The sequence below is a fragment of the Lissotriton helveticus genome, chromosome 12 (genome assembly GCF_964261635.1).
Source record: "Lissotriton helveticus chromosome 12, aLisHel1.1, whole genome shotgun sequence".
NCBI classification, from domain to species: domain Eukaryota; kingdom Metazoa; phylum Chordata; class Amphibia; order Caudata; family Salamandridae; genus Lissotriton; species Lissotriton helveticus.
Window position 1 is genome coordinate 724,887,860 of NC_136073.1, and position 27,854 is coordinate 724,915,713.

Below are 27,854 nucleotides of genomic sequence, written 5' to 3' on the forward strand. Positions count from 1 at the left end.
TGCCACATCATTTAGTCGATGTTGTAAGAGAATTTGGGCCTTCATTACCACATAATTCCAGTGGCCCAGCTTGAAATGCAGTAACTTTCAAGAGCACATTTGTCAGTTCTGTAGACTCAGAACCTAATGTACTGCACCGTCTTCATATTCATTTTGTCTATGTAACGGTATATTTACCAACAAAATAACTATTTGCTGGGCAGATATGGTGACAAACAACCTTTTTAGCCCATCCAAAGTGACATTCACAAGCTCATCTCTGGTGAAAGCCACAGAGGGAATGAGGGGGGAGGTGCAAGATGAAAAGACCCTCTTACTGATTATGCAGGGGAATTTATCAATCTAATTTCCAGCAGCTGTGTTCACCAGTTATGGAAAAAGAACAGATGATTGGTGGAATGCTGAACAAATCAAACAATCACCCCAGTCACAAATCTGTGTTAAATCCATCGTTTTTTTTGCACACCGTGTTATTCCAGGTTTGACCCAGCCATATGCAAATCAGTCTTGACCCTGCTCTCCATAGGAGCAGTCCAGCCAAGCTGCCAGGCCAGTTGCTCCCTGGAGAAAGTAGGTTTGTGTGTGGAAGAAGGTGGAGACAGCAGTTGCAATAAAAACAATGCTTATAAATCACGGGCACGTTTGGGTGATATAAGAATCTCGTTTTCTGGGTTGACATACTAAGTGCTAAAGAAGATGTCGACAAGCTGGATACGAACCAACAATAGGATGCCCATCCTCTCCATTGGGCCGGTTTTGATGTGGATTATGAGAAAGTGAAATCCATGGTGAATATTCCATTCCTTTTGAGAAGGCTCACACTATAGCAGTTGAGATTATTCATATCCTTTTTGTGAGAAGCTGGCCTGGTATATGATGTCCTCTTATGTAAGTGGGCATCTTGTACCAGTCCAGACAAACCTTATGGTGATTTAAGAGGTCTTACACAAAATTAGAAAGCTTCAGGAAAGTGCTGCTGTGGAAAAAGGGAGAATTGTCCGGTGGAATCCGAGGATGGATTCTTGATGAGAGGTACCTGCAAGCAGAGGGGACAGAATCTATGTCACTCTGGAGTGACCAGGAGACTGGAAAGACGAAAGCCCTCCGATATCGGGTGTTGCAGGATGGCGGACGATGACCATCGTTTTTTTTGCACACCATGTTATTCCAGGTTTGACCCAGCCATATGCAAATCAGTCTTGACCCTGCTCTCCATAGGAGCAGTCCAGCCAAGCTGCCAGGCCAGTTGCTCCCTGGAGAAAGCAGGTTCGTGTGTGGAAGAAGGTGGAGACAGCAGTTGCAATAAAAACAATGCTTATAAATCACGGGCACGTTTGGGTGATATAAGAATCTCGTTTTCTGGGTTGACATACTAAGTGCTAAAGAAGATGTCGACAAGCTGGATACGAACCAACAATAGGATGCCCATCCTCTCCATTGGGCCGGTTTTGATGTGGATTATGAGAAAGTGAAATCCATGGTGAATATTCCATTCCTTTTGAGAAGGCTCACACTATAGCAGTTGAGATTATTCATATCCTTTTTGTGAGAAGCTGGCCTGGTATATGATGTCCTCTTATGTAAGTGGGCATCTTGTACCAGTCCAGACAAACCTTATGGTGATTTAAGAGGTCTTACACAAAATTAGAAAGCTTCAGGAAAGTGCTGCAGTGGAAGAAGGGTGAAGTGTCCGGTGGAATCCGAGGATGGATTCTTGATGAGAGGTACCTGCAAGCAGAGGGGACAGAATCTATGTCACTCTGGAGTGACCAGGAGACTGGAAAGACGAAAGCCCTCCGATATCGGGTGTTGCAGGATGGCGGACGATGACCATGACTCTGCAGCTGTGAGGACCAGGCGATGCTGAGGAGGACCAGGAGCCATGCACTAGCTGTCCCATGAAGAATGTAGAGTGCTATGGGGTCGGTGTCCAGCAGGAGCACCAACAAGCCTTGGCAAATGCAACCAATGCAGGAGTCAAAGAAAGACCAATGTCGGGACATACAAGGTCCAGGAGACTCACCAACAGCAGGAGAGTCAGGGCAGTCCCTGAACAATCAGGGGAGCACAAAAGAAACAAGTGTGACACTCAAGTGGACCCACGGGCAGGAGTCGTGGGAGGACCTCAAGTAGCTCTCCAAAAGATGCAGGCCATGATGTACACAATGTGGTGTGGCTGAAGATTCTGGCCACTGGAGGTGCTCGAGGTTGGGGCTACTTGGAGCCCAAGGATATTCTTGGAAGGAAGCCAACAAGCCTTGGCAACAGCAAGTTGGATGCGGTGCACAGGGGTTCGATTATTGCAACCCCCACGAGGGATACTGGCCTCAAACTTGGTGAGAGGACAGGGCAGGCCTCAGGAGCTGTGGAAACCACCACCTGTGTTGCAGAACCCAAGGAGTCCGGAGAAGCTCAGGATCTGCAGACCGGTTGACTTAGTTGCGGTGCCTGCGAATGCAGGGGAGTGACTCCTTCACTCCAAAGGAGATTTCTTCATGTGTCTTTGATGCTTCACAGTCCTTGGAAGGTTCCTGTATGATGCACCAGCACAGACGATGCAGCACACTGGAAGGGAGATGAAGTCAGGCCCAAACGAAGTCCAGCGAAGTCCAGAGTGCCCAGACGGTAGAAGTGCAGTGGTGTCTGATCTGAATCTTATCCCACGACGAATCTAGAGACCTACACCCATGTGAGCTCTTAAGTACCCTAGGGAAAGGGTTGAAAAGGTTCAGGGGACCCTCCCAGGGGAGGGTCTGGACAGAAGGGAGGTTACTCCCATGTCATTTGTCCATTTTCATGCCGGGCGGGACTGGACATTGCATGGGTACACCAAGTGTGCTCCTCATTCAGACTTTCTGGCACTGGCAAGTGCACCCACCTGGCCCCTATACACTAAATACTGTCTGGGAGGTGGTCACACCTCCCTGTGACAGGATGCCTATTGTTCCACCTTCCTCTGCTCAAGCTTGGCTCAGCAGCAGGAGGGCAGAAATGTGTCTCTGGTTGGCAGCAACCATTTTGTGCTATCCGGGTCTAGAAGGTTTGCACGGGGAACATTAAGAGCCTAACGGAGAGCTTTTCTAGTGCTTGGAACCATACCTCCCACACCGTTTACTTGTGTGGGGTATGATTCCGACATGTTTGATACCAAACATAATGAGATTTGTTACAGCAGCCGTTTTCGCGATGGTCAATGCGTAATTACGCGGTGCCCCTCTATATAGTATATGGCTGATTCACTGGCAACCCGGGAGAATGGACTCCGTAGGCTGTAGGGGTGTCCTGCTGATGCCCTCCCACTTAGAACCAAGCACCCTGCCTTCAGGATTGCAAAGGCCTGTTATGGGGGTGACATATAGGTTTTAAGTGCAGTGACCCTAGATATAGGAAACCTATATCTTTAGCAAGTTGTGCTAGCACCAGCTTACACAGGCTGCAATGGTATGCCTGTAGTTCCATTTTGAATAGATGGATTAATACATGTGTCAGTCCATGGGAGCCCTCTGGGGTACCTATGCCCTGGGTGTCTTAGTACCATATACTAGGGACTTATAAGGGTACCCCGGTATCCAATCTGAGATGTACCTAAGTACTGAAGACATCAGTTTATGGAGAAAGCATATAGACATGTGTCCTGATTAGCAGGATCCCAGTCAGACTAGTCAAAATTCAGCTTAGCACCAGGCAAAAAGTAGGAGTAACCATGCAGAATGATCCTACCTTCCTACACTTTTTGATACGAAGAAAAAATATTTTGCAATACAAGAAATATTTCCCTATTTGTCCTGCTAATATGTTGTATAGATATTTAAAGTCTTATATGATTTTGGAGAAGGTGGTAGAGTAAATATAGAACCACCGAAACGTGTGTTGACTGTTGGTGTGTCCAGTCTAGGGCCACTACAACAGAAGGATAAAGGAAAATAGATTCCACCGGTAAATGGAGGATGTTGTTTCTTCCGGAATGCTGTATGATGAGTGTGTGGTATGTGGTATGAATGGTATGTCAGAGGAGAGTATGAAATAGAAAGGATAAATGGGGTTGTATGGTTTTATGAAAAAAATGTTTTTAAATGATGAAAATAAACCTGCTCAGTTCAACAACAGATGAAATTCATGATAAATTGTTTACATTAATGTGCAAATGTGAATAAATGTATGTAAGAAATATGTTAAAGTATAGAGTGTGATCTGGATTTGTTCTAGTAGGATATTTTCCTTTGTGAAAGTAATTTCAGGCTGGTAGGTCCCCTTTGTTGTTTATTCGTACCTTATTCCCCCGGCACTGAACCTGTTTCGGAAATCTAAGAGTGTAAAGGGCCCCTTCTGTAAATTATGCTGCACTGGACCAGAGACAAGCATCCTGGGACCGGTTTCGGGGTATCACCCCTCATCAGCTAGACTAGATTGAATCCGGTGGCATAACAAGCTCGGGACATACATCTGGGCATACCCTTCTCATTTAAGGCGACAAGTGCAGAATGAACAGATGATGGAAGGCATGCTGAACAAATCAAACATTCACCCGCAGTAACAGTTCTGGTTTATATCCATCGTTTTTAGGTCTCGGCTAGCGTAGGCTGCGCATGCGCAGTCTCGCTGGTGAGATCTTATGTCTCAGAGTAGAGAGGCTTAAACCCGCCCCTCTTCTCCATTGGCTGGCCTCCTAAACGGCGGCCAGCCATTGGAGAAGACGATCTCTTTTCGCTGTAAGCCCCGTCCTTTTCGGATTGAGGGGCGTGTTTTTTGTTTCTTTCTCTAAAGAAAAACACACCCCCCAATCCGAAAAGGACGGGGCTTACAGACACCTGCTGCCCGTCTGCAAGCAACTGAGAAAACACGAAGAAGTGGAAGCCTGTTCTGGATTCCCCCAAAATGGCGCTGATGAGAGTGTTCTGATGCCTGTTTGACTGCCGAAGATAGCTGCGGGATGGAACACCGGAGGACGGTGGACTGCAACGGATCGTGAGGGGTGGCGCCAGAAGGGATTTTGAAGCCGCTCCTTGGGAGGTGCTGAGTGGGAGCTGCAAGCCATGCCGACTGAGGGGACCCGCCCGCCGGGACTGCACTGCAAGTAAGCACTGGAGGCAGAGAGACGGCTGGGGGGCCTGTGTCGCTAGCGGATGCAAGGAGGCTCGCGGAGGACAACAGAGGGCTGTTCTGGGACTGGAGACACTGTAGGCTGCTGAACTGAGGAACTGAGTGTTCCGCCATTTTGAGGGCTTTCCCGGGGTGTGAGTCCGGGACCCGAGAAGAAGTGCGAATCGGTGCAGGGGCGCCCGATTACAGAGGCCCTGAGTATTGGTGACCAGGTGTGGGCTCGCTTGTGGCAGACGAAATCCCGGGGCGCGGTGCGGCTGCGGGATGTGCCGGATCAGGAACGGAAGAACTTCAAGGGAGCGTGGGTGGCGCCGGCTACTGAAGCAGTCACCAGGAGCTACGGGGGGCCTACTAGTGTAGTGTGAATTGGCGAGCGGCCTACCTTGTCTGCGCAGTACAACGCTCCGAGACTGAATGGAAACTAGGGGCACTCGGGGGGAGAACCGCCATTTTGGCTCTGTCTGCATCGAGGGAGGAGGAAGGACGTGGCTGCTCTCTGTGGGAAGGGCTGCAGTTTCCGTGCAGCAGCAGCTGAGGCAGCCACGGCCGGGGTCACACCTCATCTAACACTCCGGTCCCGCAAATGCTCCCAGTGGAAATAACGGGTGTGGTGCCGTCACTCAGCAGCTGAGTTAACTGCTGAGGGTGATGCAGGACGAGCCCCTCAGCTGCGGAATGAGCGCTGCCACCCCCGGGAACTAGAAGATGAAGCCATGCCCAGGGGCTCACACATTGCTCACTCGCGGGGTGCTGAAATCACAGGAGTGCGCCAGAAACTGCGATCCACTCTCAGCCACTGAGAGGCAGACAAGCAGCCCCAGCGCTGATGCTCCACGGGTGGCGGGCACCTTCTCCAGCAGCCTTGGTTATCCTCCACCGCCGGCCAACTTCTTCCCCGGCTCCCGCCTGGGTCACACCCCCTTCAGCTCGGCAGAGTCCCAGCGATCCAGAGCCTCCTCTGCTCCTGTTTCCCACGGCGCGTGTGTGTGGGGCTCTGTGTGTGTGTGTGGGGCTCTGTGTGTGTGTGTAGAGCTCTGTGGGTGTGTGTAGGGCTCTGGGGGTGTCTGTGTGTGGGTGTCTGTGTGGGTGTCTGTGTGTGGGTGTCTGTGTGTGGGTGTCTGTGTGGGTGTCTGTGTGTGGGTGTCTATGTGTCGGTGTCTCTGTGTGAGTCTGTGTGTTTTTGTGTGTCTGGGTCTGTGTGTTTGTGTGTGTGCGGGTCTGTGTGTTTGTGTGTGGGTGTGTGTGTTTGTGTGTGGCTCTGTGTGGGTCCGTGTGTGTGTGGCTCTGTGTGGGTCTGTGTGGGTGTGTGTGTGTGTGTGTGTGTGTGTGTGAGTGGGTCTGTGTGTTTGTGTGTGGCATTTGCAAGAGATTAAGCTATTGTCATTGGGATGCGGTGTTGGTCACAGTGAACATGCAGGCTGGTGTGACAAGTGACGTGGTGGAAATGCGAGCCTGCATGTGGTTTGTGGGCGGTGACGTACCATGGGCTGGTATGGACGGGAACCACGGTATGGCCTGGGGAGGCGTGGTGACTGCTTACGTCAGCGCTTCCTGGTACAGCCGGGTGCAGGGCTCATCGCTGGGCGTGTGCGCGTGACTCTGGCTGTGGACCTAGCAGGCGGCGCGCGCTAAGTGCGGCCCAGCTCCGAGTGACGGTTTCTGCGGTTGAAAGGGGTAGAGGGGCGCGCAAACAGGAACCATGTTCAGCTGGATGAATAAGGAGAGCGGGGAGAAGCCCGACGTGCTTCAGGCGGTGACGGGCGGTTTGAAGTCGCTATACAATGGGAAGCTGCTGCCACTGGAGGAACATTACCGCTTCCATGAGTTCCATTCACCCGCCCTGGAGGAGGCCGACTTCGAGAACAAGCCCATGGTGTTGCTGGTGGGGCAGTATAGTACGGGCAAGATAACCTTTACCAGGTATGTACTACAGTCTGGACATTACTGCCACAATCTCCACCAGGTCCCTGTGTACATAGTAGCCAAATCGTGTGCACTATTAAGGCAGCCCTTGTGATTGTTTTTAGTGCCTCCGTTCCCTGGTTGTGATCGTTTTTAGTGCCTCTGTTCCCTGGTTGTGATCAATTTTAGTGCCTTTGTTACCTGGTTGTGATAGTTTTTTCTTGCCTCTGTTCCCTGGTTGTGATCGTTTTTTCTTGCCTCTGTTTCCTGGTTATGATCGTTTTTTCTTGCCTCTCTTAACTGCTTGGGATCGTTTTTAGTGCCTCTGTTTCCTGCTTGTGCTGGTTTTTTCTTGCCTCTGTTCCCTGGTTGTGCTCGCTTTTCTTGCCTCTGTTCCCTGGTTGTGCTTGCTTTTCTTGCCTCTGTTCCCTGTGACGTTACTGGGCAGAGATGGGCGTGTGGCTGACCTGGACTGAGGGAAGATACGGGTGAGCTCTGGGAGTTGGTGGGGGCCTCGAATAACCCATTTGTAAATAATGAGAGTCCCCGGAGTGAGGGTGTGTGTGTGTCTCTGTGGCTGTGTGTGTGGCTGTGTGTGTGGCTCTGTGTGTGGCTGTGGCTCTGTGTGTGTGGCTGTGTGTGTGTGGCTCTGTGTGTATGGTTCTGTGTGTGTGGATCTGTGTGTGTGGCTCTGTGTGTGTGGCTCTGTGTGTGTGTGTGTGTGTGTGTGTATGTGTGTGGCTCTGTGTGTGTGTGTGGCTCTGTGTGTGTTTGTGTGTGGCTCTGTGTGTGTGTGTGTGTGGCTCTGTGTGTGTGTGTGGCTCTCTGTGTGTGTGGCTCTGTGTGTGTGTTTCTCTGTGTGTGGCTCTCTGTGTGTGGCTCTGTGTGTGTGGCTGTCTGTGTGTGTGTGTGGCTCTGTCTGTGTGGCGCTGCCTGTGTGTGTGTGTGGCTGTGTGTGTGTGTGTGTGTGTGTGTGGCTCTGTCTGTGTGTGTGTGTGTGTGGCTGTGTGTGTGTGGCTGTGTGTGTGTGGCTCTGTGTGTGTGGGTGCGTGTGACTCTGTGTGTGGGTGCGTGTGGCTCTGTGTGTGGCTCTGTGTGTGTGTGTGGGTGCATGTGGCTCTGTGTGTGTGGGTGCGTGTGGCTCTGTGTGTGGCTCTGTGTGTGTGGGTGCAAATGCAATAGGTTTCGCATTTGCGAGAGATTAAGCTATTGGCATTGTAAATGACAATGCCATTTATTTATATGTTTTAAAAACAAAAATAATGTCATGAGCAATGCCAATAGCTCTAACTTTAACAAAGACGAGACCATTGCATTGTAAAGGCTTGTTTTGCATGTGATGCCATTCCAGTTTGGAGCCAGCCATATGCAAATCAATCTTGACCCTGCTCCCCATGCCAACAGTCCAGCCCGGACTGCCAGGCCAGTTCCTCCCTGGACCAGAAACTAGCATCCTGATGTTTCCAAACATCCTGGAAAATTTTCTTGCAATCACCTACTACACCAATTTTAGAGATTACAACATTTCAATGGTCACAAACCACTGATACATTACTTTGCGACTTTCAAAAAGGATAAATTCCCTCTTTCATGCCCTTTCCTACAGAAAGGGTCACAAAAGCCTTTCACGATTCACAACAACTTTTCCGACTCATAAAAGTAAGTTCTGTACATTGTGAAAAGTTGTTTTGCAGTCACTAAGCCCGATTTAAAAGCATTGTGAGTACAATAACGTGAGTAAGCGAGGCCCTTTTTTACCTGCATTTTCAGCACACGACATAAGAAAAAGAGAAGCAACAGAAAAACAATTAAGCAGTCAAAAGAATTTTGTGTTGAGTCTTCGGTAAAGAAAATTCTTCTTTTATTTTTTTGTAAACATTTTTTTACGGAGTTTTATATAGCGCAAACTTGACCTGAATCAGGTATCAGGGCGCTTTATATAGCACCAGTTGCGTTACATGAGGACACATTCATTTGTTTCATGTTAGGCATGGGGAGATTAAGTTCTTTTCCCAGAATCACAGGATGTTCAGCGTCGTTGCCGAGACTCAAACCCAGTTCCCCAGATTCGAGGACGACCGCCCTAGCCGTTAGGCCAACTCCTCTCCCGATTTTAATGTTTTGAATCAAGTGCACATGCAGCCAACGCATTTCTCCCTAAACAGGGCTTCATCAAGGCAACATGAGCACCACCAAAAGGTATTGTGGGGCGCCTGATGTCACTTCTAAGGATTTGTTTCGCCCCAGATAAAAATGTCTTAAGATTTAAATACAATTAAGGATTGGGCGGATGCACAGCTTTTTTTAAATGTGATAAAAGTTCCTTTTAAATTGCACGGTTACTGGTTAGTTTTTGTAGGTGCTCCACAAGGTGGCGCCAGGAGTCCAATGGCGTCGAATGAGTAAACGCTATAATGTGAACCTAGAGGATCTCTAGGGTCATCCCTTTGTTGGGCACACTATAAGATTATCTTTCTAGAAAGAAAAGATTTCCATTCTGTTGGTTTGTTATTTGTCAACAAAAGCTTTTTTAATTGGTTATTTTCATGTTTGGTTATTTTTTCTTCATCTTTTCACCACTTGACATATTCGAAATACAGGCAATGTCATTCAACAATATGATATCCAATGCATTTCGGGCATTATGAGGTCATGCCCTTCATCAGGGAAATGGACACTGTGAAAACGAAAATGAGGTAACATTTACTACATTCAAAAAACATAAGCGAGTTACATCTCCATTATAAAGGTGCAGCGCAAAATAGTGCAGACAAGTCAAACATGCAGTGTAATCACGTGAAGTTGGTGTACGGGTAAGGGGTTTTATATGCGTGCAGGGGTAAAAAAACACGGTTACTTACATGCCTTTCTTCATGTAAGTGTCGAATCTAAAAGAATAGGGAGGGTGCTTGTTAGGTTATGGCCTGAAGATAAAACAATTGCGGAGCGTGTTCTCGCGAGTCAGAGAGACCGCGTCTTTCTCATCAAAACTAACCTGGTGCAAGGGTACATCCAGTTTACTGTTCGTTGTTCGTCTCGCCGTAGCGGTTCAACATAGCGACGGCTGCCAATGGGTCAGTCCGCGCTTTCCTTATTTTGAAAAACAAGGCGGTCATGTGGGGTATCACGTGTTACTGGCCAGTGAAAAAAGACTATCGCGTATAGCTCTCAGGTCGGGCACTTGTGTGTCCAATTTTGTGCCAATCGAGTTTGGCATTCACCGGGGAAAAAACGTAGCCGTGATGTTTATAATGCATAGTCAAAAAGAATAATAAAACTGTTGAAAAATATAAAGAATAAAAAACTATCGAGTAAACGTTCATAGGAGCCCCGAACTTATGGAGTCCTGGTTCCAAGGTCAACATATTAAGTGTTTGTGCTAAAGGGGATGGCTGGGATTGGTGATATCGAAAGGGATATGTGTGTACATGTGTCAGATGTAATGGAACTTACAACAGTATACACAAGCAGCAATCTGCAGAGCAAAAGTTTTAAAGATAACACGCAAATTCGATTCGTTCATTAAGGCCCATTGGTTTCTGGGTAAACAATTTATAAATCCAGTAATTCTCTCTTCTGAGTAGAAATTTTGTATTGTCTCTGCCTTCTATTTTTTGGACAATCTCAAGAATGGTGTATTTGATTTGGGAAGCATTGTGTTGCGCTTCTACAAAATGTGCTGATAGCGCTGATTTGGTGTTCTTCAAACGGATGTTAGATTTGTGCTCAATTAAGCGTGTCTTGATCCGTCGCTCCGTTTTGCCCACGTACATTTTCCCACATGGGCATCTAATTCCATATATCAGGTTAGACGATTCACAGGTACCATTTACTTTCAATTTGATGGGGTAACCCTGTGTGGGATGACATATTTCGTTGCCTCTGATAATGCTGTTACAACTACCACAATTATAACAAGGTTTAGTTCCAGAGTATGTGGTGATGTTCGGAAGTTTATTCCGGAGGATTTCCCCCAAATTCTTAGCTCTAGTAAATGCAAAGATAGGTGTGGAGCTGAAAGATTGTTTAAAGTCCGGTTCCATGTTCAGGATCGACCAGTGTTTCAGTATGGATTGTTTGTATTTTTTGCTAGCGGTCGAATATTTAGAGACAGCTACAATCCGTGTTTGCTCAGATTTTTCTTTCGAAGTTAGAAGTTTGGATCTGTCCATATTCTCAATTCTGTTTCTACTTTCTTCCACTAGAGTTGGTGGGTATCCTCTCGAGGTGAATTTTTTGGTCATTTGTTCAAGTCTGATTTTCAGTGTTTGTTCGTCCGAACTGATTCGTTTGACCCTGGCCATTTGTGAGAATGGTAAGTTCTTGATTAGGTTTGGCTCATGGAAACTTGTGTATAGGAGCATGTTATTTCTATCAGTTGGTTTTGTGTATAGATCTGTTTTGAATCCTTCCGGGGAAATTGTGATATTGACATCTAGAAAATTAACCTCAGTGTCTGATATGTCCCATGTTAATTGAATCCTTTCATCGATGTCATTAAATGCCTTCAATTGAGTGTTTAGAGCTTCCTTGGTGTTGGTCCAAATGAGAAAGAGGTCATCTATGTACCTTACTATCATTTTGAGATTATCTGTCCATTCTGGTTTAGACAAAATATGTTGTTGTTCATACCATTGCATGAATATATTTGCATATACGGGTGCCGCCGAATTGCCCATTGCCATGCCCGTTAACTGCTGGTACCACGTTTGATCAACTTTGAAGTAGCTATGGTAGAGAATGAATTGCATCAATTCCATGAGAAATGTTTGAAGATCTATGTCAAGATCAGAGTTCAAGAGGGCATTCTCCAAGGCCTCTATGCCCATATCATGAGGTATACTCGTATACAAGCTGCGTACATCAGCTGTACATAAGATTAGTTTGTCCGTTTCATTCACTGGTATTCTTTGCAGTTTGTGTAAAAATTGCGTAGTGTCCTTGATATACGTTTGCATGGATTGTACTGATTTTTGCAGGTATTTATCAATGAGTTGGCCAATGGGTTCATGGAGGCTACCTATAGTAGATACTATTGGTCGCATCGGAGGATCATAGGTGTTTTTGTGAATTTTGGGAACCATCCTTAATGTTGGACTTTTAGGGTTCAATGTTGTTAAGAACTGTTTTGTTCTGTCCGTGATTATGCCTTTTCTGTAAGCTTCATCAATGATGTTTTTGAGTGTTATTGAATATTCCAACGTCGGGTTTTGATTCAGACTTATGTAAGTTTGGGTGTCTGAAATATGTTCCATAACTTTTGAATTGTACATCTCAGTGTTCATAATAACGATGGCTCCCCCTTTATCAGCTTTGGTGAAAATTATGCTGTCGTCGTTAGCCATTCTGTGTAGTGTATCCAAGTCTTTCTGTGTTATATTTCTTTGTTTGGGTTTAGTGTGTTTCAACTTCTGTAGGTCTTGTCGTACTAGATTTTCAAATAAATCTAATGTTTTATGGCTCATAGGAGCTTGAAAAGAGCTTTGAGGTCGTAAGCCTAATAGTTGGTCTTGTTCAGTATGTGGTCGTTCAGGTACTACATTGTCGAAAAAGTGTCTCAACCTGAGTTTCCTCATGAATTTGAATAAGCTCACCTCTAGTTCCAGGTTGTCTGTGCTGGTGGTGGGAACAAAGGACATCCCCCTTTGTAGTATTTGTAACTCGTGTGGATTGAAATTTTTACCACTGATGTTAATCACTAGTTGCTCTGAGGTTGATTCTTTTTCTTCGTTTTCTCTTTCTCCTTGATGTTGGCCGATGTGCTTCGTGTTGTCGGTGGGTCTCTTTCTTTGTCCCTTTCTGATACTTCTCCTGGGTCTCCTTTTTGGGCTTGGCCCTGTTCTAAAAAAGGATTCGGTTCACTGGGCTTGCTTGTGGTGGGTTCTTCCATGGTCGTTTTCTCTTGGGTGGTTCGACTTGGTGGTGGTCTACGAGATTTTTGAGTGGTGTCACTCTCCGTCGATGATGTATGTTTGACTTGTCTGCACTATTTTGCGCTGCACCTTTATAATGGAGATGTAACTCGCTTATGTTTTTTGAATGTAGTAAATGTTACCTCATTTTCGTTTTCACAGTGTCCATTTCCCTGATGAAGGGCATGACCTCATAATGCCCGAAATGCATTGGATATCATATTGTTGAATGACATTGCCTGTATTTCGAATATGTCAAGTGGTGAAAAGATGAAGAAAAAATAACCAAACATGAAAATAACCAATTAAAAAAGCTTTTGTTGACAAATAACAAACCAACAGAATGGAAATCTTTTCTTTCTAGAAAGATAATCTTATAGTGTGCCCAACAAAGGGATGACCCTAGAGATCCTCTAGGTTCACATTATAGCGTTTACTCATTCGACGCCATTGGACTCCTGGCGCCACCTTGTGGAGCACCTACAAAAACTAACCAGTAACCGTGCAATTTAAAAGGAACTTTTATCACATTTAAAAAAAGCTGTGCATCCGCCCAATCCTTAATTGTAGTTCATCCATTGAGCGTCCACGGGAAAGGATAGCACGCAATTTCAAATATTACAAAAACACAATAATGAGCAACTACGAGGATATCTCAAAAAGCACAGAGGCCCGCGCCTCCACCTTCGCATTTGAAATCAAAGATGCAGATGAAATCTATTCATTAATCAGGGATGAACTCACACAGGAAACCACGAGCCGATCTAAAGAGCAAAACATTAAACAACTGCTATATCTCTCCAAACGGAGAACCAACCAACAACTACACGCCAGTACTCTCATAAAATATCATCGAAATTCACGCATACCACGTGGCCTAAGAATTGCTTTAAAACCATCCTTATGCAAACATTCAAAAAAATTCCAGGAACGCTGGTATGAAATTTTAAACAAATGCTCCCTGGACCTGATCCTCCTGATCATACAAGAACTGTCCACAATCTTGGAGGAACTGAGCACTGAGATTGAAGAGACCTCAACAGAACTCTCTAAAATGATGTCGGAAGACGAATTAAAGACGACTTTAGAGGACATCAAAAGTCAAATAGACCGCCACACAAAAGAGATTAACGAAAGAAAAATTCGTAAATTCAAAAGGGATACTTTGGACTACCGCCTAGGGGAAGTTTACACATGGGCAGACATCTATGCACAGAAACGAAGAAACAAGCCGTATAACTCGAATACAGATACATCATCGACGGAGAGTGACACCACTCAAAAATCTCGTAGACCACCACCAAGTCGAACCACCCAAGAGAAAACGACCATGGAAGAACCCACCACAAGCAAGCCCAGTGAACCGAATCCTTTTTTAGAACAGGGCCAAGCCCAAAAAGGAGACCCAGGAGAAGTATCAGAAAGGGACAAAGAAAGAGACCCACCGACAACACGAAGCACATCGGCCAACATCAAGGAGAAAGAGAAAACGAAGAAAAAGAATCAACCTCAGAGCAACTAGTGATTAACATCAGTGGTAAAAATTTCAATCCACACGAGTTACAAATACTACAAAGGGGGATGTCCTTTGTTCCCACCACCAGCACAGACAACCTGGAACTAGAGGTGAGCTTATTCAAATTCATGAGGAAACTCAGGTTGAGACACTTTTTCGACAATGTAGTACCTGAACGACCACATACTGAACAAGACCAACTATTAGGCTTACGACCTCAAAGCTCTTTTCAAGCTCCTATGAGCCATAAAACATTAGATTTATTTGAAAATCTAGTACGACAAGACCTACAGAAGTTGAAACACACTAAACCCAAACAAAGAAATATAACACAGAAAGACTTGGATACACTACACAGAATGGCTAACGACGACAGCATAATTTTCACCAAAGCTGATAAAGGGGGAGCCATCGTTATTATGAACACTGAGATGTACAATTCAAAAGTTATGGAACATATTTCAGACACCCAAACTTACATAAGTCTGAATCAAAACCCGACGTTGGAATATTCAATAACACTCAAAAACATCATTGATGAAGCTTACAGAAAAGGCATAATCACGGACAGAACAAAACAGTTCTTAACAACATTGAACCCTAAAAGTCCAACATTAAGGATGGTTCCCAAAATTCACAAAAACACCTATGATCCTCCGATGCGACCAATAGTATCTACTATAGGTAGCCTCCATGAACCCATTGGCCAACTCATTGATAAATACCTGCAAAAATCAGTACAATCCATGCAAACGTATATCAAGGACACTACGCAATTTTTACACAAACTGCAAAGAATACCAGTGAATGAAACGGACAAACTAATCTTATGTACAGCTGATGTACGCAGCTTGTATACGAGTATACCTCATGATATGGGCATAGAGGCCTTGGAGAATGCCCTCTTGAACTCTGATCTTGACATAGATCTTCAAACATTTCTCATGGAATTGATGCAATTCATTCTCTACCATAGCTACTTCAAAGTTGATCAAACGTGGTACCAGCAGTTAACGGGCATGGCAATGGGCAATTCGGCGGCACCCGTATATGCAAATATATTCATGCAATGGTATGAACAACAACATATTTTGTCTAAACCAGAATGGACAGATAATCTCAAAATGATAGTAAGGTACATAGATGACCTCTTTCTCATTTGGACCAACACCAAGGAAGCTCTAAACACTCAATTGAAGGCATTTAATGACATCGATGAAAGGATTCAATTAACATGGGACATATCAGACACTGAGGTTAATTTTCTAGATGTCAATATCACAATTTCCCCGGAAGGATTCAAAACAGATCTATACACAAAACCAACTGATAGAAATAACATGCTCCTATACACAAGTTTCCATGAGCCAAACCTAATCAAGAACTTACCATTCTCACAAATGGCCAGGGTCAAACGAATCAGTTCGGACGAACAAACACTGAAAATCAGACTTGAACAAATGACCAAAAAATTCACCTCGAGAGGATACCCACCAACTCTAGTGGAAGAAAGTAGAAACAGAATTGAGAATATGGACAGATCCAAACTTCTAACTTCGAAAGAAAAATCTGAGCAAACACGGATTGTAGCTGTCTCTAAATATTCGACCGCTAGCAAAAAATACAAACAATCCATACTGAAACACTGGTCGATCCTGAACATGGAACCGGACTTTAAACAATCTTTCAGCTCCACACCTATCTTTGCATTTACTAGAGCTAAGAATTTGGGGGAAATCCTCCGGAATAAACTTCCGAACATCACCACATACTCTGGAACTAAACCTTGTTATAATTGTGGTAGTTGTAACAGCATTATCAGAGGCAACGAAATATGTCATCCCACACAGGGTTACCCCATCAAATTGAAAGTAAATGGTACCTGTGAATCGTCTAACCTGATATATGGAATTAGATGCCCATGTGGGAAAATGTACGTGGGCAAAACGGAGCGACGGATCAAGACACGCTTAATTGAGCACAAATCTAACATCCGTTTGAAGAACACCAAATCAGCGCTATCAGCACATTTTGTAGAAGCGCAACACAATGCTTCCCAAATCAAATACACCATTCTTGAGATTGTCCAAAAAATAGAAGGCAGAGACAATACAAAATTTCTACTCAGAAGAGAGAATTACTGGATTTATAAATTGTTTACCCAGAAACCAATGGGCCTTAATGAACGAATCGAATTTGCGTGTTATCTTTAAAACTTTTGCTCTGCAGATTGCTGCTTGTGTATACTGTTGTAAGTTCCATTACATCTGACACATGTACACACATATCCCTTTCGATATCACCAATCCCAGCCATCCCCTTTAGCACAAACACTTAATATGTTGACCTTGGAACCAGGACTCCATAAGTTCGGGGCTCCTATGAACGTTTACTCGATAGTTTTTTATTCTTTATATTTTTCAACAGTTTTATTATTCTTTTTGACTATGCATTATAAACATCACGGCTACGTTTTTTCCCCGGTGAATGCCAAACTCGATTGGCACAAAATTGGACACACAAGTGCCCGACCTGAGAGCTATACGCGATAGTCTTTTTTCACTGGCCAGTAACACGTGATACCCCACATGACCGCCTTGTTTTTCAAAATAAGGAAAGCGCGGACTGACCCATTGGCAGCCGTCGCTATGTTGAACCGCTACGGCGAGACGAACAACGAACAGTAAACTGGATGTACCCTTGCACCAGGTTAGTTTTGATGAGAAAGACGCGGTCTCTCTGACTCGCGAGAACACGCTCCGCAATTGTTTTATCTTCAGGCCATAACCTAACAAGCACCCTCCCTATTCTTTTAGATTCGACACTTACATGAAGAAAGGCATGTAAGTAACCGTGTTTTTTTACCCCTGCACGCATATAAAACCCCTTACCCGTACACCAACTTCACGTGATTACACTGCATGTTTGACTTGTCTGCACTATTTTGCGCTGCACCTTTATAATGGAGATGTAACTCGCTTATGTTTTTTGAATGTAGTAAATGTTACCTCATTTTCGTTTTCACAGTGTCCATTTCCCTGATGAAGGGCATGACCTCATAATGCCCGAAATGCATTGGATATCATATTGTTGAATGACATTGCCTGTATTTCGAATATGTCAAGTGGTGAAAAGATGAAGAAAAAATAACCAAACATGAAAATAACCAATTAAAAAAGCTTTTGTTGACAAATAACAAACCAACAGAATGGAAATCTTTTCTTTCTAGAAAGATAATCTTATAGTGTGCCCAACAAAGGGATGACCCTAGAGATCCTCTAGGTTCACATTATAGCGTTTAAGATTTAAATACACAGGTTCAGGTTAGAACCAAACATGGACATCATCCAGTGGCGTAATGCAATAAACGGTCGTGTTGAATGAACTCGCATGACTGTCAATTACTCCCTCCACAATAAACCAGCGTGTAGGGTAAAGTGCTTGCAGCCGGGAGCTCAATTATCCGCGTACGGCAGGAGTGACTATAACAACGGGGCAAACAGACTGAAGTGTAATCAGTCAGCACACGAGCATGGTGGGAGGAAAGCAGACCCAGATATTTACTTAGTGTAGGAGTATCAAACATATAGACACAATATAGTATGTTACATTCATTTAGAAAGTGCCTATCTGTAATGATTCATAAAACTACAGAAACTCTCCTTGTGCATATAAACAGTGCCCTTTCTAATATCCCAGTGGAATCTTGACTCTGCTTTTATTTATGAACATGTCTGTCAGAGCTTTCGCAGGTTTCATCAGAAATGAGCAGGTAGGTTTCCAGGGTCCCTGAAATGCCTCTTGTAGTACAGCGCCTGGGTGACACAAAGCATGCTGGTGCACCACATGGCTCTAGCACATGGATACTCACAAACATTTTCCTGGGGCACAAAGTTTGGTCCATGGTGTGACCGAGGGCCACACTGATGCCAGCGGGGGTATAAAGTGGGAGTAGAGGAAGCAAAGCATGTATATTCAGTGGCTGTCTTTAACAAACATTTGCAATGCAATAGGTCTCGCAGTTAGGCAAGTTTGAGCTATTGGCATTGTAAATGGCTATGCCTTTTATTTTGGTATTGGTTTTTAAAAACATAAATAAAATACATTGTCATTTACAATGGCAATAGCTTAAACTTGCTTAAATGCGAGACCTACTGCATTGCAAATGCTTGTTAGCAATGTTGTAGCAAGGTTGCCACTGGGCCCAATGCCAACAAGGAAAAAGGACACTGCCCCCGGTTGGCAGCAGAAGACAGCCAATGACGAGGCTGAGCCCCTGCGCAAACCTTTTTTAAATAATGCCCTTTCACTGTACATGTTTACGGAATGAGCAATTTGTTCCCCAATCTATTTCACGTGGGATCGCAATATGCACTGTGCGCATTACCCAGAGACATAGCTATCAGGAGTGAAACAGGTGCAGTGGCCCCGGTACTCAGCAGTATAAAGGGCCCATTGCCCCCTTCTTATTGCTGATTTTTGTTACCAAACCAGGACATGGAGGGATGGGGTGGTGCATTCTTCTTTCCGAGACAAGAGAAAACAATAGGTGGGGAGGTGTGAGACGGGAACTTGGATAGTAGGTGAAGAAAAAACAGTGGAGCGGGAGTAAGAGACAAGCATAATCATGGTGGGTGAGAGATAGGACAGGGGGAGGGGGGCAGGGGTGTGTGATGGAAACAAAGTGGAGGGTGTGAGTTGGGAACAGGGCGGAGGGGTGAAAAGAGGTCGGAGGTGATGAGAAACAGGAGAGGGTGAAAGTGAGAGATGGGTGGAGGGTGAGAGATGAGAAGAGGGTGGAAAGATGGGAGAAAGACAATAGTGAGGTGGATGTGAGATATGGTAGCAACATGGTGGAGGGGAGAGGAATGGGAACCAAGTGGGGAGGGTGAAGTGGGAACATGGTGGAGTGGTGGGAAGAGGCTGGAGGGATTGAGAGATGGGAAGAGAGTGGAAAGATAAGAGGAAGACAATAGTGAGGTGGATTTGACATACAGGAGCGGGGTGCAGAGACTGGGGATGGGGTACAGGGCACAGAGGTAAGAAAGTGACAATAGTGTGAGGTGCTAGGAGAGGGAAAGGAACCAGACATTTGAATGAGAGATGGGAACTGTCTGGAGAAGTGAGAGAAATAAAGAGCAGTGGGCGAGGAGTGCAGATTGGGACAGTGCGGAGGTAGAGGTGGATGGGGTGAGAAAGAAACGAGTGGTTGGAGAAGAGATTGTTGGGGTAGTAATAGGCACCGTAAGGGTAGATGGGTGAGGGATCAGTGGATAGGTGAGGGACAGACGGATAGACCAACGAGAGTCCCGGTCGGGGTGACTGATGGGTAGAATGGAGAGAGAGGCGGCGAGCAGATTGGGAGAAGCAGTTAAGAATAGTGAGAGAGGCGGGTAAAAAGGTGAGAGTGATAGGTGCATGGGGGACCGCGGGAGGGAGCGGAGGGCCGATGGGTGAGTACACAAATTGAGGGTTGAAAAGCGGTGGAGTGACTGCTTGGGGAGGAATGAGCGGTTGGAAAGTGTTAAGGGGTGGGGGAAGGAGTGGAACGGTCCAATGGTCGAAGGATGTGTGGGTAAGTAGACGGAGCCAGGGTGGAGCGGTAGGGCATGGCTGACAGTGGTGAAAGGGGAGACGTGCAAGAATGTTGTGATGGGCGGAGGGGGAGGCAGGGTAAAAGTGTGAGCGGCTTAGGCAGGACGAAGGGCTGAAGTGTGTGGGAAGGAGTTAAGAGAAAGTAGTAAGGGCTATAAGCCTCCGATGTTTGTTATTCTGTGGCCCCAGGGACAGAAATACGCAGGGAAGGACACTCTTGTGAAAGAACATGTTGACCAGTTAGAATAGAAAAAACTGAAGTGGAAATTGTTGCCCGGAGCCTGTCATGAAAATCTTGGATCTTTAAAAGTGATCAGGAGGTGGATGTCCAGGATGGTGACGGAATAGGAAGCAGTGATCGGAGCTCCAGGAGCTCCAGGAGATGATTTCTGACAGCATCGACCTGTATCCACGTTCAGGGTACAAGCGGTGACCCAGTTGGGGCACCCCAGCGACAGCCCGATGTCCATAGCAGCGATGAGCAGGGGCACGAAGAGACTGGTGCGGAGGAACAGAGTAGAGAAACTGGAGATTGAGGGTTGTCCCCGACCTGTGCCAGGAAGTGGATCATTGCTCACCCGCTCCCCTTCTTGGACACGCTGCGGGTGAGTCTTGTTGTTCTCGAAACCCAGCAGGAGTGGGGGGTGGCGGTGAGTCACTGCACGCCTGTCATGCTCGTAAAAATCGCGGCTCAGTAAAGCGGACACATGACATCTAAAGAAAATGAGTGATGTGCGATCTGCGCGCGCTGTAAGGGTGCCCGCGAGCATTGTGCTTAATGAGCAATGACGAGAGAAGAAAGCCAGATGGCGCCTGGGCGCATAATTGTGCACGTAACCGCAAGCTTTAGGCCAGAAGCAAAAGGGTGTGGTGAGCTTTTTGAAGACCCCTTACTAAAAGTCTCGCCAGAGCCACACATGTGCTGGCTCAGGCGGGACCTAAAAATGAAGGTGTTCCTAAAGTTATGGGGCAAGTTACTTCCTTTACCTAACTGCAACTAACCTATACATAAGTATATTTTAAAAGAAAATCCATGTTAGTGCTGGGTTGAGTAAACAGCAGCCCAATGCTGCTGCTGTGCACGTGGCCGCATGTAAAGGTCAGGAGGGCCGCACTTTGAGTATCACTGCTCTAGCAGGATGACCTGGCAAAGGTGGCACTCACTTGCTGGCAGTGTCCTCCGTGTCCCCCGGAGTGTTACTCACCCGCCCCCCTGCCTGGACACGCTGCAGGTGAGTCTTGTTGTTCTCGAGCCCAGCAGGAGTGGGGGGTGGAGGTGAGTCACTGCACGCCTGTCATGCTTGTAAAACGCGGCTCAGTAAAGTGGATGCAGAACATCGAACGAAAACGAGTGATGTGCCATCTGCGCGCACTGTAAGGGTGCCCGCGAGTGATGCACTTAATGAGCCATGGCAAGAGAGGAAAGCCAGATGGCGCCTGAGCGCGTAACTGTGCACGTAACCACAAGCTTTAGGCCACAAGGAAAAGCGCGTGGTGAGCTTTTTGAAGCCCCCTTACTAAAAGTCTTGCCAGAGCAACGCATGCCCTGGCTCAGGCGAGACCTAAAAATTAAGGTGTTCCTAAAGATAAGGGGCAAGTTACTTCCTTTCCCTAACTGCAACTAACCTTTAAATACGTGCTTGCTGTATATATATATTTTTTAATCCATGTTAGTGCTGGGTCGAGTAAACAGCAACCCAGTGCTGCTGCTGCGCACGTGGCTGCATGTAAAGGTCAGGAGGGCCGCACTTTGAGTATCACTGCTCTAGCAAGATGACCTTGCAAAGGTGGCACTCACTTGCTGGCAGTGTGCTCTGTGTCCCCTGGAGTGTTACTCACCTCTGGGAGGTGTGTGGTTCACGAGTCACCAGGGATGCGTATCATGTGTCGGACTGGCACTTTACCTGATACACTGCAAGCCACATTGCAAACACCTCCAAACCTACCTGCTCCTTTCTACTGCAGACTGCCAGGAATCCAGAAAGAAGTCTCCTGGAAAGCAAGAACTGGGGCACACTCTTCTACGTGGGAGTAACCCTAAAACACTATGAACTGCATCTGCATGTACCAGAATGCAATGGAAGAACGGTGCTGACGTGCTGGCATTGTGCACTCCCGAGCTCAGGACCAGAAGTGTGCTGGGTTTATGTGAGCAGCTCTGTCTAATGAGTTGGGGAAGAAAGTTTTACATGATTTGACTGGTATTATTGTTGGAAACTCTTGATACCAAAAAAAATAACATCCCAAAGCGATGTACATGAATGCTTCCTTACTGATGCATTCTGGTGAGGATTTCTTGTTTGAAGTGCTACAGATAGTATTGTCAGGAGTTCAGTGAAAGCCATCTACATAGCACATCCTAGCCGTGTAGAATGATCCAAGCTTGTCCTGTAGTGTGTGTTTAGCTGGGTATTTATATGTGAAGTAAAGACAAAAGTGATGGGTGGTGCTCTTGCATGAATCTCTGTCACTGATATGTACTTGTGGCCGCATGCCAGTCCATCTGTTTTCTGCCCACCCACAATGGCACCTCAGATTAGATCCAGCCATATGCAAATAAGCTGTAAACCTGCTCCAATAGGAGCTTCCAGAATGGACTGCCAGGCCAGGTCCTCTCTGAACCGGAGCACAAACAGCCCACAACCAGCTTCGCCCTAGTTGGGGCGCGTCTCGGTCTGGTGCAGCTTGGCTGCAGTGGCACAATGGGCACAGGACCGCGCCTGGGCCTACCTGTCGCATTGCATTAAACAAAAAAGTGACGGGTGATTGGCTTGAATTACTCTCAGCCACTGGTAGTCACTCTGGGTATCCATGAGGGTATTAACGCAGTTCAAGACCTGGCACCAGCGTTCTCTGGGAATACGTCCAATAGCTGCAGAAAGACATGTTGCTCTTAACTTCTTTGATTAAAGTCTGATAATATTTAGAGGCATTTATTTTCTTTTGAACCACCAGTTATTAATAGAATTACCACTTTTTAGTAATTGTAAGAACTTAAAAAACAAAGCTTCTATCTTTTCTACCTAAGTCATGTTTAAGATACTTAATGAAAGACAGTAAGACTTCTTATACATGTTTTGCTTGTTGATTTTCCCTCTACCTTTTACTGACCCTCCCATTCTTTGTCTCCCCCTAGAGTTGAGTGGGCACTTGAAGGATGAATGGGTCAGGCATGTACCTGGCCGCGGAGGATGGCGCTCCCTATGCTCTGCAGGTCCCCAAGCAGCGCAGCCACTCCGCGTTGGAGTCACACTCAACCCTCCACCCTCCGGAGGATGCAGACTGGGGGTTGGTAGCAGAGGAAGAGGGGGACAGCTTCCTGGGAGTGCCCTTGAGGAGACGCAGCCGCCTGAGATCTTCCATGCGCTCGCGCGACCCCTTCCGGAGGCACAGCTGGGAGCCAGGAAAAGAACTCCAGAGTGAACTGGATGATGACCAGCTCAGGTAGTGGATCATAAATGACTATCTTTTTCTGTGGAGTACCCCTTTCATATGTTATAAAAATACTACCATTCTTGCATACTGTCACAGTCACTAAACTTCATGTTGAGTATCAATATCATTTTTATGTACACTGGGCGTAGTTTATTTCTTATAATACTTGGTCAGTTTCTCGCCTCCTTATTTATCATTCATGAGAGTGCTCTTTTTCCAGGTGACGATAAGTAAACAAATCATGTTGTGGAAAAACAAAAAACAATGTGCAGCTCTGAATCCGTGTCAAGCTGGCCAAATTACTTTAGCTTATTTCTGCTCATAGGCAAACAGAAAATACCATGACGTCTGAACAAAGCGCTGCCTTTGCAATGCTGGCGGAACAACAAATGCTTCTGAGCCACGCTTTCTATGAACAACAGGAGCCATTACAACGACATGCCTCAGGTAAAGCAGTGTTGGACTTTAAATTCCATCGGTTTCTCTACTGTTACGGGTACAAGAGTTGGAATAGTAAATTATACTATTCCAAAGTCCAGCGCCCCCACCTAAGGCAAGTCACTGTAACGACTTGTGCTGTAAACAGAATGTGTGGTTCTGCCGCATTCGTTGTTCCACCCCGTTGTTAAGGAATGCGTTGGAAAGGAAAGCGTGGTTGTGTCATACAACCATGCCTATTTATGGGCATTATACGTAAAGGCTGCCCAAGGGGACTTAGAACCGACACAAAAATATTTACAATCTTAGCCTAAAAACAGATGTGTGCTCAGCATACTACGTAGCCCAGTTGTCAGTTTTAACTGTTAAAATGTTGTGGGGAGCCTAATGACTGCTCTCCTAAGTCCAGATCAGCACAAACTGAATGCAAGCATGTTCATTAATGAAATGTGTAAGAAGCAATGGGTATTGTTCTCGGAGAGGTGTATAAAGATAGTGCAGCCTCGAGCTAAAGGCAGTATGATGTCAGAACTCCACTGAAAAATTTAGTATATGCTTCTGATGACGCCAGCACTCGCCAGATAGAAGAAACTAAAGTTGCAAAGTTTACACAGATATCAATAAGCTTCTATGAACTATGATTATAGTAAGGGATAGCTTTCCTAAAGTCACCCTTACTACTGGTGTTTAATTGAGAATTAAGCTGTGTTTTTTTGGCAACTGAAAGAATAAAGACGTGGGAGAATGAGTTACTTTTCACAGTATCAGTTATTTCAGGTAACTGTGAAGGTCAGAATTTAAACCTATGTGTCCTGATTCCTCTGATGGTAACTCACCCCATATTAAAAAATTAGGACAAGTGGAGAATCCGAGTCTTGAGGTCCTGTCTCCTAGTTCCAGAGTCCCCAAAGTGTGATGCAGCCTTTCATCTTCATAAAATGTACCACATGGACCCAGGGATGTGCATGGCTTGTTACTGTCCCAGAGTCTCCTGGGACATTGGAAGGACCCAAGAGGTCTTTGCAGCGAGCTTCTATCACCTGAACACTCTACTGTAGGCTGGGTTTATTTGTGTCTTTTTATGTTGTTTGTTGCTTTATTGTGTTGAATGTCATACGAGCTGGAAACCCTGATACCTGTCCTTAACCTGGGAGTAGGGCCAGTATACAATAGTCACACCCATCTCACCCCGGCAGCTCTTAGCTCCATTTTGAGCATAACCAATTCTAAGAACCACCTGCTAACTGTATCAAAAACCTTTTCCATGTCGACCAACATATCCCAGCATGATCCCATTGCTGCAAAGATAGGGCGTACATAAGCATATATAAGCAGTGCAGATTAAGGGAAGCATTGTGCTGTGGAATAAATCCACATTGGTCAGGGTGTACCAACGTTTTCATCTCCAGGAGTAGTCGCACCGCAAGAAGTTTGCTCAAGTTCTTGTAGTCTATGCTCAACATGGACAGTGATCTATAGGCCGTGGCAGGAGCTCCCTGCACTTGTGTTTTGGGGTGCGGGATAACCATTGAATCTCTGGTTGTGGCCAGGAGCTCCAGCTTCTCCAGTCCCTTAGCTTTCATGGTGTCCAGTTGCTGTGCCAACAGCCCAGCAAAGGTTGATTAAAACTCTGCTGGTAGACTATCCACCCACGGCGTCTTCCCCTGTGCCATATCTTGTATGGCGCAATTAATTTCCTGTGGCGTGATGGGTCCTACTAGCCCCTCCGCAGCCTCCGGAACAAGTTAACGCAATGGCAAGAGGTTCAGGAATGACCCCGTAGCTACCTCTGGTTCCTCAGCCGGCTTCCCATGCAACGTGGTAATAATCTCTGAAGGCATTATTATTATTATCTACTTGGTAGTATACCAATCCCCTGTCCAGCATGTGCAACTGAGAAATCTGGGACCCCCTTCACTCCGGTCGCACCAGCCACTCCAGCAGTCTTACTGCCCTCCCATCGCTTTTGTATGCTTAGATGAGTTACTTCTCATAACTACGGCACTGGAGCTTCTCCAAGAGGACACTGTACTGCTCCCTGTCCTCTGCTAACCTCGCCCTGCTGCATGAACAGTGCATGTTTGGTTGTCTAGATGACGGATGGCCCCTACCAAACTTATCAGATCACATTCAAGATCTCTCCAGATCCCCACTGTTGTGTCTAAGCTGTATCCCTGAGTCACCACCTTAAAGGCCTCCCACTCAGTAAGGCAACCTGAAGTCGTACCCTGGTTACGTTCAAAGTAATCTGTTATGGCTTTCTGGAGGTCCTTTCGGTACGTAGCAAGTGCTGGGGTACAGGCACTTCATAGTGATTGCCAGACATCCATCCCACTGTTGTATCCTCATCAACAGTGGGATATGTGCGGCCAAGGTACTCAATGTGCCTGACAAACTGACACAGTCACCCAGAGCAAAGAAATGTATCCAAGCGGAAATGAAGCGAATTTAGGCAGGAATAAAAGGAGAATCCCTCACTAGGCTGCGAGGTGCCCTCCAAACATTCTCATATACCTAGCTCCCTATCATTCTTGAAGCCCTTTCGCTATCCTATAGGCAGGTGCCCCTGGCACAGGCGATGTAGAGTGATCCAAATCCATGTCTGCCAATCTGCCAAGCAGTTAAAGTCTCCTCCAATAAGCATGTCTCTGTCAGTGATTCAGCTCAATTTCAGGGACAGACTGGAAAGATGGCCAACTGGTCCTGGTTAGGGCACATGCAGAGCCAATTTGTAACTGTTTACCATTCAGCCTCCCTTTCAACAAGACATTTTGACCTTCCCTTTCAGTTCTGACTTGTATTGCCTAAAAGAGGATACTGCCCTGACCCACACCAAAGCATCCATAGCAAATGCAAAATATTCTGTAGTGTACACCTGCCCTCTCCAGTGCAGCTAGAGTTATTGGGCTTCAATTTTGGTAAGATGTGTTTCCTGTAATAGGGCAATGTGAACAGCCCTACTTTTAAAGAACATATGTAGCTTGTGACGCTTGATTGCTGAACCCATAACCCTGATGCTCAATGTCAACAATTTAAACTTCATGGGACACCATCATAGCAAGAATAATTTCCCTGTGTCATAGTATTCCCCACCAGGCTTCCCCTGCCACATGCAGTCCTACTCCTTGTGCAAGGATGTATTAGTCCTATAACCCAGCAAACAAACAAACATACCCCAACTGCCCATCCTATAGGTAGCCAAGCAACGGCTAGCCGCCCAAACCTAGACATGACAAACTATGTGCACAATGCATTACCGATATCCATGAGTAGGTAGACAAGGGTATGGGGTGAAAAAAATCACACAGACAGCTCTCGTAGGCACCTCGTCCCAGCCCTGTCTTGCCCAATTCGGCTACCTGTAACTCTGCGTAATAGCAAATGGAACGCAAGCAGTGTGTGTAAGACTCCAGAAACACACACTTCACAGCTACAAAGTTCAGAAATAGCTACTCCCCAGCCAGCGTCGGGTGTGAGTCAGCAACGTGTCCTGAACCAGGCCAGCAAGCAACCCGCAGGCACCTCTCCAAGTGCAGTGGTTTGTTATTGCAGCCTGCCCTCCTCATACTGCTAGTTGACATCCACCTGGAAGCCTACATCATTGCGCATCACTGTTCACATCACAGCCCCACTGAGGAACCATCTCACCCATAAAATGACTTGGCATCAAAACATATTTTATACTGTTTGCAGAGTCAGTCGAAGCATGCTCCATTTGCTGGTGGTGTCGTCATTAGAGGCCACCCCTCGGAGCCTCCATCGGAACAGTACCGTTATCTGAGCCTGTATGGTCTCCATTGGTAATCCAGCGTTGCTGCCAGCAAGGCATTTGTCTTGTCCTTATCCGCTTGCACCCATGTCAGCTTCCTGATGTACTCAAGAAACGTGGGATCCTGGCCCCATTGTTGTATGCGGTGTATGCGGTGTCGTGGTTTGTGCCCTGCTGTCACTGCCCC

At 46.1% G+C, this 27,854-nt stretch overlaps 1 protein-coding gene and 2 long non-coding RNA genes across 7 annotated transcripts in view; 2 read left to right on the forward strand and 1 right to left on the reverse strand.

The window, feature by feature from the left end:
- The window catches only part of ARHGEF2 (Rho/Rac guanine nucleotide exchange factor 2), an 876,584-nt gene that overhangs the window by 291,464 nt on the left and 557,266 nt on the right, over positions 1-27,854 (forward strand). For all 5 annotated transcript variants that reach the window (XM_078668338.1, XM_078668336.1, XM_078668334.1 and 2 more), the window contains exon 2: positions 23,162-23,469. In XM_078668338.1, coding sequence (XP_078524464.1) covers positions 23,183-23,469 — 287 coding nt within the window. In that variant the 5' untranslated portion in view covers positions 23,162-23,182. The remainder of the gene's footprint in view (positions 1-23,161; positions 23,470-27,854) is intronic.
- On the reverse strand, positions 9,556-10,069 carry LOC144798903 (uncharacterized). The gene is made up of 3 exons (XR_013603695.1): positions 9,998-10,069; positions 9,864-9,890; positions 9,556-9,679 (listed from the first exon to the last, which is right to left on the reverse strand). It is a non-coding gene; the product is annotated as an uncharacterized LOC144798903 (long non-coding RNA).
- LOC144798827 (uncharacterized) lies at positions 17,068-17,581 on the forward strand. The gene is made up of 3 exons (XR_013603667.1): positions 17,068-17,139; positions 17,247-17,273; positions 17,458-17,581. It is a non-coding gene; the product is annotated as an uncharacterized LOC144798827 (long non-coding RNA).